General features: G+C 39.5%; 1 protein-coding gene across 1 annotated transcript; it reads right to left on the minus strand.

The window, feature by feature from the left end:
• Positions 1–7528: 7528 nt before the first annotated feature.
• Positions 7529–9531, minus strand: s1pr3a (sphingosine-1-phosphate receptor 3a). Its single transcript, XM_024279458.2, has 2 exons — positions 9220–9531; positions 7529–8835 (listed from the first exon to the last, which is right to left on the minus strand). Exon 2 carries the CDS (start codon positions 8740–8742, stop codon positions 7549–7551), a length of 1194 nt encoding a protein of 397 aa, XP_024135226.1. The 5' UTR covers positions 8743–8835; positions 9220–9531; the 3' UTR covers positions 7529–7548.
• Positions 9532–10202: the final 671 nt, after the last annotated feature.

Consider the following 10202-nt stretch of genomic DNA (forward strand, 5'->3'; position numbering starts at 1 on the left):
AAACTTTTATTTTTATGCGGGCATTGAAACAACAAAAATCAAACGTCGTCCTTCGATCAGCGACGTCTATCCACCAGATTGTGAGTTGTGGTTGTTGGGGAGGATTGTGAATGAATCATAGGGATTACATCCCAGAGCTGCTCCGCCCGGGTCTCTCCTCGGTGCTGATAGCAAACGGAACTCAGATTTCCTCTGATCCAGAGTGTGGGGATGTTTACCGACAAAGGAGGCAATCATTGTCTTAAGGTCCTGTTTACACGACCGGTGAGATTAGCTTGTAGACGATAACTAGTCATTACCTTCTGAATAACCCCCCCACGTTTTACAAAGACCTGTTAGGAGAGTACTAGTAAACTGGGAACTCGGCCAGACACTAAATACTGAGGAACTCCCAGATATTATGGGTAAAACATGACGTTTTTGTTGTGTGACCACATCAGAGTAAAGCTTTGAAAGGTTTCACTGTTGAAGTATGCCAGACTCACAGCAGACACGGCTTCGGTTTACATGGACTTCTTAAGCCCTGAATTCATGTTTAGTTTTTAAGTTGAATTTCTGGAGAATTTCCTTTCATGTAATTCCAGCTCCACTTGGTGTTTATTCATTAGATGCAAACAGAAGAGTTTCAGGGTTCATCACAGGTTTCTCCTGAAGGTAATCGGTAAACTATTAATGTTCATTATTTTCATGTGCTTGTGGATGTTTTCATACAGTCAGAACGTTTGAAATAACAGTACAGAACCAGACTGTTTCTCTACTTTTTAACGTGAGGGGTGAGGATGGGGGTGTGGTCAGAGCAGCAGGGCGTGGCTGCCGCTCATGTATGGTTGTTCTGATGAGGAGAATACGCTAAAGAAACAGAACCAACATTATTGTTGATGTATCTCCAATCAATGTCTGGTTCCTTAATTCAAAGATCAGATGTCCTTAAAGTCGTGGAGTTTCTGGTTTTTACTACAATATTTTAAAGAACTCTCATGTTTACCTGAAAGTGTAGTTTTACTCAACCATGTACTACTTTTATTTGAGAGAATTACCAATGAAGAAAATGGTAATTAACTACATTACTGGTCCATGTTTAGACAGCAATAATGTCAGGAATCTAAATATTTTGATAAGAATTTAAAAGATGAAATTAAGCTTAAATGTTATAGGAATTAATTTTAAATAAATTATTTTTATTTGGAAAAATATGAAATTTATTGAATGCGCTGATTTGTGAACCACTCAGGAGGATGAAACACTTTTACATGATCAGTCTTATGCCATTTCAGTGATTTTGGGTTGATTGCAGAATTAAATATTGATGGGCGTAAAATTTAATTTAGACACTGTAATTGAAGTGTTCAGCATGGGGCCCCCACAGTGCTGGGCCCCAGGCAATCGCCTACCTTTGCACATAAGTCCACCCCTGCTGGGCACACTTTGAAAATAAATCAGAAAATTTTCAGAAACTCATTCCTTTTGATGCTAATTGATATATAAAAAGTCTGAATAGATTGTGGTTACTATACTACACTAAATACTCAACTAGAAATGTTCCACTACCTGTGATAATGCTAGTGTGAATGCTTTTTGCTGAATGTGGTTGCTGAATATGTTGAAGTTATTTGCTGAAGTTGGTGAAGAAATTTATTGTGATTGCTAAATACATTTTCTTAAACTGCTATAGCTCTTTGCATAATGCTAAAATTGAGAAAAAACGTAAAACTGCAGTAAGAATTTCTTGAAAAATCTCAGAAGTTTTAAAAATGATCAAAAATGTGTAAAGATATGAAATCAGAATTAGCCCAAAACCTCAGTAGTTGCCAAATTAGCCAAAAATGCAAGCATTTAGCTAAAATGTTAGCCTACATCCAAAAAAGCCTCAAAATCCTTAGCAGGTGCCAAATTAGCCAAAAAAAGAAAAGCTAGCACATTGCTAAAACACTAGCCTATCTCGTAATTAGCTTAGAAATCCCTGGTACATGCCAACATGGTAAAAAAAAAGCTAGCATGTTGCTAAATATACTAGCTTTACTTGGTATTAGCCCAAAGAAACTTCAATAGATGCCAAATTAGCAAAAAAAAAGCTAGCATGTTGCATAATATACTAGCTTAGCCCCTAATTAGCTTAGAAATCCCCAGCATATGCCAACATAGTCACAAAAAACATAGTGTGCTGCTAAGTATACTACCTTATCTTAAAATTAGCCCCCCAAAAACCTCAGTAGATGCCAAATCTGCCCCCCAAAAAAGCTAGCACATTGCTAAATTGCTAGCTTACCTCAAAAATGCCTCAAAATCTTTAGTAGGTGCCAAATTTGCCAAAAAAGCTAAAACTTTGCTTGAAAATACTAGCGTAGCTCCTAATTAGCTTAGAAATCCCTGGTACATGCCAACATAGTAAAAAAAAAAAAAAAAATTGTTGCTAAATATACTAGCTTTACTTAGAATTAGCCCAAAGAAACTCCAATAGATGCCAAATTAGCCAAAAAAAGCTAGCACTTTGCTAAAATACTAGCTTAGCTCCTAATTAGCTTAGAAGTCCCCCGCATTGTTAACATAGCCAAAAAAAGCTAGCATGTTGCTAAATATACTAGCTTAGCCCCTAATTAGCTTAGAAGTTGCCAGTAGATGCCAAATTAGTCAAAAAAAAAAAAAAACAGCTAGCATGTTGCTAAATTACTATGCAAATGTGATTGCATAACTTTACATAATAGTATGTCTGTCTCTGCTGGGAACACTTTGAAAAATAAATCAGAAAATGATCATAAAACTCAATCCTTTTGATGCTAATGGATGTATAAAGTGTGGTTAGATTGCGGTTACTATAATGCTCAGTTAATCAGTTCATTTTGTGTTGATTCCTTCTAAAGTTGATATCCACGTGCAGTTTATTCAATTTATTCTCAAAGTAAAATAAAATAAAAACCTCCTTTTTTCTTGATTTTTTGCATTTAGGTTACATTAAAACAAACCACTGTGGTTTGAAATATTGCAGTGATGTTGATGCAGGTGGTGAGCTTTAGAAGAAAGCAGAGGATTTACAATCACACCACAGATTCAGATGCAAAGGTCAATTCTGCACGTTTTTAAACGTGGCATCAGGCTAATGTGGAAAAGAGCATTCAAACATTTCTGACAAGGAAAAATCTGTGACCTTTAAGTGAATAATGCTCCTCTGATACTCTGCTGTCCTGTTTCATCAGAGCTGAGGAGAGGAGCAAATGCCAACATCTCTGTGTTCATGGTACAGTCAGAGGAGCAGAAGGTTCAGCGACGAACCTCCTTCAGATATTTCATTTAATGCTGAAGCAAAACCCCAAATATCTTTAAAAATGTATAAAACATTTCAGCGAGTTCAACAAACGCCGTTTCCTCTGCAGCTTGTTCACGCGATCTCCTTTTCATGACTAATTGATAAGTGACCTCACTGACAGGAAAACGCTCACAATCATTTCAGGAATTTCTTTCAATAATTCAGCAGCGTCTGACCCGAGTCTGCTGATGAATAGAGATCAGAGAGTATCAATCAGAGATGAGAGTCACAGGTTAAACTGACGGGCGGCTACTTTGTCTCCCCGCTGATGAATTCACCACTTAGCATACTTCCATATTGATAAATGTGCTTTTATGTCGGGTTTCAGCCTTTATGAGATGAGAAACTTCAGACTCGATGGCTGTTAATTTCTGACGGTTTATGCGGAGACGAAGGACAGAGCGGCAGCAGGTTGACAAGACGACGGTTGAGAGGAAACAGGCGAAAACAGAAGAACACTAATATAACAAGGAAATTAGTAGAAGGTGGTAAAACTATTTTTACTTTATAAAACATTTTGAAAAATATAAAATTTTAAAAACAAGGAGTTTCACACAAACTTTCAAAAAAAAAAAAGAAGCTAAAAAAATGTAACTGTTAGGATTACATAAAACTGAATACAAAGTTTTGATTTGGCAAACAGTTAGTCTTTTTTGAGTTTTTATGTAGATAAGTTTAGTTCATTTTATATTATATTATATTATATTATATGGACACAAAAACGAATGTAATAGGAGGAAATGAGAAGAGATGTCAAACTCAATCCAACAAGGGGCCAAAATCTAAGACACACCTTTGGTTGAGCAGGATAAACATTTATAGAACACTCTAAAACTATATTTTTAAAACTTTGAAACCATAATTTTTTATCATAATTATGAACTGGATATATAGCATTACCTGTGATAATGCTAGTGTGAATGCTGAAAGCCGAATTTGACTGCTGATGATGCTAGTGCTGATAGCGAAGATGCTGAAATTAATAGCTAAAAACGCTGAAGCTAATAGTGGAAAAAGCTGAAGCTGATAGCTAATAATGCTAAAGTTAATAGCTGAAAACATTGAAGTAGAAAGCTGAAAAAGCTGAAGCTAATAACTAAAACCGCTGAACTTGAAAGCTAAAAAAATCTGAAGCCGATAACTGAAAACGCTTAAATTAATAGCTGAAAACGCTGAAGCTGATAGCCAGCTAAAATATTATTCAAGCGCCAAAATAGCATTAAAAAATGAAAAAAAGCCTAAATTAGCCAAAACAGCTAGCATGTAGCTGAAATATTAGCTAAATTATAAAATAACTAGAAGAATCTTAGTAAATGCCAAAATAGTCCAAAAATCTATCAGAATATCAATTTTTAAAACTTTAAAACTGTAACTTTTTAACATAATGAATAATAAAAATGCAGGAATATTATTCCAGAATAAATCAACTTAAACCTTAAATAACTTTCAATATTTTACTCTCCATAAAAATATATTTTATTAAAATTATACAAGTTAGAAATGAGAACAAGATAACATCGGGTCATTAATAACAATAAAATAAAATGATCTGGAGGGCCGGATAGAATTACCTGGAGGGCCGGATCCGGCCCCCGGGCCTTTACTTTGACACATGTCCTAAAATGTCAAAAAAATGTGAGGATTCTTCTCTTGAAATTGGTTTTCTTATATTTATTGTGTTATTTTTAAAGCTGTCCTCATGTCAGTCACACAAAGTTGTAGTTAAGAATCATCTACAGCTGTTTTTATTTATCTTCATTTCATAAGCATCTGGATTCCAGTTTTTCCTCACCAGGTCTTCTGCTTTGTCGTCTTTTTGTCATGTTTGGATTTATTCATGAAATAGAAGAAGACAGAACTTTAATTGATTCAACTACAGGGAAATATGGATGATAATACCTAATAAATGGCAGTAAAACACAATAAATAACAATCATATTAATCATAAATAGATACGTTTGTGACACCAAGTCCGGTCTTCTGCATTTTGGCTCCAACTCAATTCCATACAAAAACAAGATTCTAAATCTTTGCAAAAATATCAAATAGTAATGAAACAAAATGAGATGAGGGAAAAATATCAAACAGGAAATAGAATTTTATTTGCTTTATAAAAGAGTCAGGCACTACATCACTCTCTGGCAGAAAATCCATTTACCAACGTCAGAAACCAAGAATCAGATCCAGGACTCGTGTTCACTAGTGGTTCGGTAGCGGATGTGTGAGTGGTTTCTTCATGTGCTGACGCCAAACACGTTTCTTTACTTCACTGAGCTCACACTGGAGCTCAGAGTCATGAGTGGTAACCAAGACGTGGAAGTTAAAATATATTCCTTCTCCTGCAGCGCCACCAGCAGGGCAGATCGGAAAGTTTTTCCATCAGTGGTTGGAGTCTAATAATAGCAGTGCGTTTATCCTCAGTCTGGAGTGTGAGAAGCATCACAGCCTCATGAGGCCGCTGGTCGCTGGTCGGTCGGGCGGCTGGCTCCCGTCTCCCATAGAATCGGCTCCAAAGTACCGTGATGTTTTTTTTATAAAAGCAAAAAATACATCAAATTGTTCGGTGAGAAATCTTTTCACAGAAAATAAATAGCGCTATTGAAAGGTGCAGGTACATGGAGCCGAATTGGGGCCAATATTATTTAAAACCCAAATAAAACAGCTAGAAAAAAATGTTGGTGTTTGGCAAAAAAAAAAGTGAAATGTCCAAAACTTTTTGCTATTTTAAAGTAATTATTTTCAGCCACAAATGTTGTTTTTTAAGTTCAAAACTCAAAATTTATATTTAAATTTTTCTAATCTGAAATTTTCAGTTTCAAAACTTTTTGCCCCGTTGTGGCGCGTTGGGGCGGGGCTAACATGAAGGACCAATCAAACTTGATGAGGTTCAGTCGCGGTGCGTTCACTGACTCTGAGAACTGTGGTAATTCATAGGGACATTTTCTACCCTTAACATGATAAGACGGCGCTTTGAACGGGTTAGAACAGACGTTTGATAAAAATCTGCTTTTTACTCCCGTCGTGGGACAACTTCAGGCAATGATAGTAGAGGTCGGTATCAATAATAATCTCCAGAAACTATTCGATTCAATTCACAAGAGCCCGAATCGATTTGATTCCGATTTTTTTTTCTTTCGATTCTTCAGTTCAATTTTGAATTTACACATTTATACAAATTTGTTTATAAATACATTAATAATCTCCTATATGTTTTGAATATATTTATATTAATCTAATACAGTTCACATACTGTAAATGTATCAGTGAAATAATGATTGTTAATATCATACAGAGTTACATGATTCTCTAAAGGAGAAGTTCTAACTAAAATGTTCAGATCATTAACATTGGAAACATTGTTCTGCTTCTGCTGGAGGACGTTTCAGTTTGGACACTAGGTGGCGATCACGTTATTGCATTACACCTTATTCCAGAAGAAGAAAGAATGATGAAAAAACGATGCTCTAGACCACAAAAAAATATTTCCTTAAAATAGTTTGGAAAATTCAAATAAGGCTGACTGAGCGTTAGCATTAGCCGTCCTATGGGAAATTCCATTAAACGTTAGCATCAAGCTTCATGAGCTAAATTGATTTATATTTTTATGAATCAATCATTGATCTGTCAATCTTAAATCGATTCAAATCTATTAATCAAATGTGATTAGCCCAGACCTGTTTGATCGTACAGACTGAACAGCCGTTTTCTGACCGTAATTAGTTTTCGGAGTCGGTGAACGCACCGGGACTGAAGTCACCACCCTCATCGATTTTGATTGGTACTTCGTGTTAGCCCCGCCCCCACGGGCCACAATGAGGCCAAACCTTTAGAAACTGAAAATTTCAGATTCCAAAACGAAAAGAAAAAAAAAGATTTAAAAACTGAAAAAAAGTTTTTCAATTGAAAATTTCAGTTTGGAGTTCAGCCTAAAAAAACAGAACATTTGAAGCTGAAAATACTTATTTTAGAACAGCAGAAAGTTTTGGACATTTTTCCTTTTTTTTGGTCAAACACCAATATCTTTGGGGGGGTTTAAACAACATTGGCCCTAATCTAGCTCCATACAGGTACGACTCCTGCATGTTTACATACAAAGTGCCACAAATGTCTGACTGTCATGACACATCAATAAAGGAACTGACAGAATCAACAGTGAAGATGAAGACTTGTTCGTCTGTCCGTGCAACGCGAGCCGTAGTGCACAAACTAAAAGTGGCTGACAGCAGGTTCATGTCTGTGGGTTTTATTTAGAACTTGTTGAGCGCCGGCAGCGCCCCCGCCTTCACCAGCACGGCGGACAGCAGGTCGGCAGGCCCGGAGGGGTGGGCCACGACGGTGACCGACGGGTCTCCGTGTTTGGCGTCCGAGTTGACAGCAGCAGGAAGTTTCCCTTTGTTTGCCGAGGACTTTCCAGGAACACCTCCTCCGCCCAAACTGGTCTTGCTGTTCTCTGCGGTGGGGATGACGGTGCCCAGGTGAAGGTTGCCCACCGCCGTGGCCCCCGCCGGCTCCATGCCCGTCTGGCAGCAGCACAGCAGCCGGAAGAAGGCGGCCCTCATCTCCCGGCTGGACAGCGTGTAAATCAGAGGATTCAGGGCGGAGTTGAGCACCGCCAGGGCGATGAACCAGTCCACCTGGTACAGGACCGGGCATGTGTCCGGGCTGCAGCCCACATCCAGCAGGAGCAGCAGGAACAGGGGGGCCCAGCACATGACGAAGACCCCCAGAACGATGACCACAGTCCGCAGCAGCGCCAGGGAGCGCTCCGACGGCCGGCTGCTGACCCTGCGGCTGCTGGAGGTCACCAGGCGGTAGATCCTGATGTAGAGGATGATGATGGCCACCAGCAGGGCGCTGAACACGCTGATGCAGAAGGCGATGTAGCTCTTGGCGTAGAGCGGCAGAACCGTGGAGCAGGAGGACAGATTGTTCAGGCAGTTCCAACCGAGGCTGGGCAGGGCGCTGAGCAGCACCGACACCAGCCAGCACGCCACCAGCAGGGCCAGGAGTCGGCCTCGGCCCGCCGTCTCACAAGGACGCAGACGCACCATCGTCATGTGACGCTCAATCCCGATGGCCAGGAGGCTGAAGGTGGAGGCGCTCAGCGCCACGAACATGCTGCCCTCTCTGGCCAGCCACTGCCGGGGGGTCAGGAAGAAGGTGTTCCGCCCCGAGGTGAAGATGTTCACCACGTAGGCCACGCCGGCCAGCAGGTCCGACAGCGCCAGGTTCCCGATGAGGAAGTACATGCGGCTGTGGAAGCGCTTGTTCCTCCACAGGGCGAGCAGCACGGTGACGTTCTCCAGGACGATCAGCACGCAGATGAACAGCAGCACCGCCATCTTGCAGGCGCCGCCGCTGCGGGGGCGCTCCCACTTCCCCGAGTGGTTGTAGTGGTCCACGATGACAAAGTTCATCCCTTCCTCCATGATGCTCCCCATGCTGCTCCTCCAAGCCGACTTTCTTCAGCCGCACAGCAGAGGGCGCCACAGCTCTGGAAACAGAAGCTCCTCAGCCAGCTCCCATCATCCAGTCTGTCCATCGGAGGAGAACATGGGGTTAAAAAAAGAGTTATTTTAGGTCTGAACGTTTATAAAACAACACCAATCACTTATATAGCCTTTAAATCTGAATTCAGGGACAACTCTCTCAATTAAGTCTCACATTTTTTAAGTTTTTTTAAGTTAAGTTATCAAAAGTTTGTTAAAAAGTGACTCAAATAAAAGAAATAAAAAGTTTTGGTTTTTTTTTTACTAGCAGTTCCAAACGTTGTTTTTCAATTGTTTTTTTTTTTTTTTTAATTCAGTTCTTTTGAAAAACACTTTTTTTTTTTTTAATCTTCCCTTTCACTGAATCCTTTTTGCTTTCAAACTTTATTTAAAAGTTTTTGGGGGATTTTTCAAAAGTATTTGTCTTACCTGTTGTGACTGTTGCACTCATCAGAGCATCTCCACTCACGCTGGAACACTGTCCGGTATTCTCGTCTCGTGCGTAAAAACGCACCAAGTAGAGAAAAAACTGGATTTAAAAAGTAAAAGTCCGGAGTTTGTATCGGTTTCTATCAGTCCTTTGGAGCCTCGCGTAGTTTACTTTGTATCCTTCAGACGCGCTCGCTGACTTGACTCCGGGACTCCCCGAGTCCTCTGCGCTCTGGCTCCTGCGGTCCCGCGCCGTCCCTCCTCCCACAGAGTGGAGGGGGGGGGGGCTCTCACGACCGTTTTATTCTTAACCGCTTTTATTGATGATGGCACGCGCCTGGAGTCCTCCTTTGATGAGTTTCCACAGAAAATGGGGTTTCAGGGAGGATTTACCAGGAGTGCCAAACTCAATCACACAAGGGACCAAAATCTAAACCACACCTTAGACCGTGGACCGAACAGGTTGGAAATTAATGAACAATGAAACTAATTTTTAAAATATAAAAACCATAATATTTTAACATAATTGTGAAGTATAGAATGCTCTAAGCTGAATTTGGCCGCTGAAGATGCTGAAACTGATAGCCAGATAAAAAAAATAGCTAAACTTTAAAATACCCTTAAGAAAAAACTTAGGTTACCCATAACAGATAGCATGTAGCTGAAAAAGTAGCTAAACTTCAAAACAGCCTAAAAAACTAAAAAAAAAAGCTTAAAATTAGCCAAAACAGCTAGCATGTAATTCTTAGCCTAAGTCCAAAACAGTCTAAAAAACTAAAAAGAAAAGCCTAAATTACCCATAACAGCTAGCATGTAGCTGAAAAAAAATAGCTAAACTTCAAAAAGTCCCAAAAAACTGAAAAAACCCTAAATTAGCCAAAACAGCTAGCATAGCTGAAATATTAGCAACACTCCAAAACAGCCTAAAGAGTAAAAAAAAAGGTTAAAATAGCCAAACCAGCTAGCATGTAAATATTACCCTA

The sequence above is a fragment of the Oryzias melastigma genome, linkage group LG4 (genome assembly GCF_002922805.2).
Source record: "Oryzias melastigma strain HK-1 linkage group LG4, ASM292280v2, whole genome shotgun sequence".
NCBI classification, from domain to species: domain Eukaryota; kingdom Metazoa; phylum Chordata; class Actinopteri; order Beloniformes; family Adrianichthyidae; genus Oryzias; species Oryzias melastigma.

Excerpts from the sequence above, each read along its gene's own strand:
- s1pr3a (XM_024279458.2), bottom strand. The coding sequence starts at position 8,742 with ATGGGGAGCATCATGGAGGAAGGGATGAACTTTGTCATCGTGGACCAC.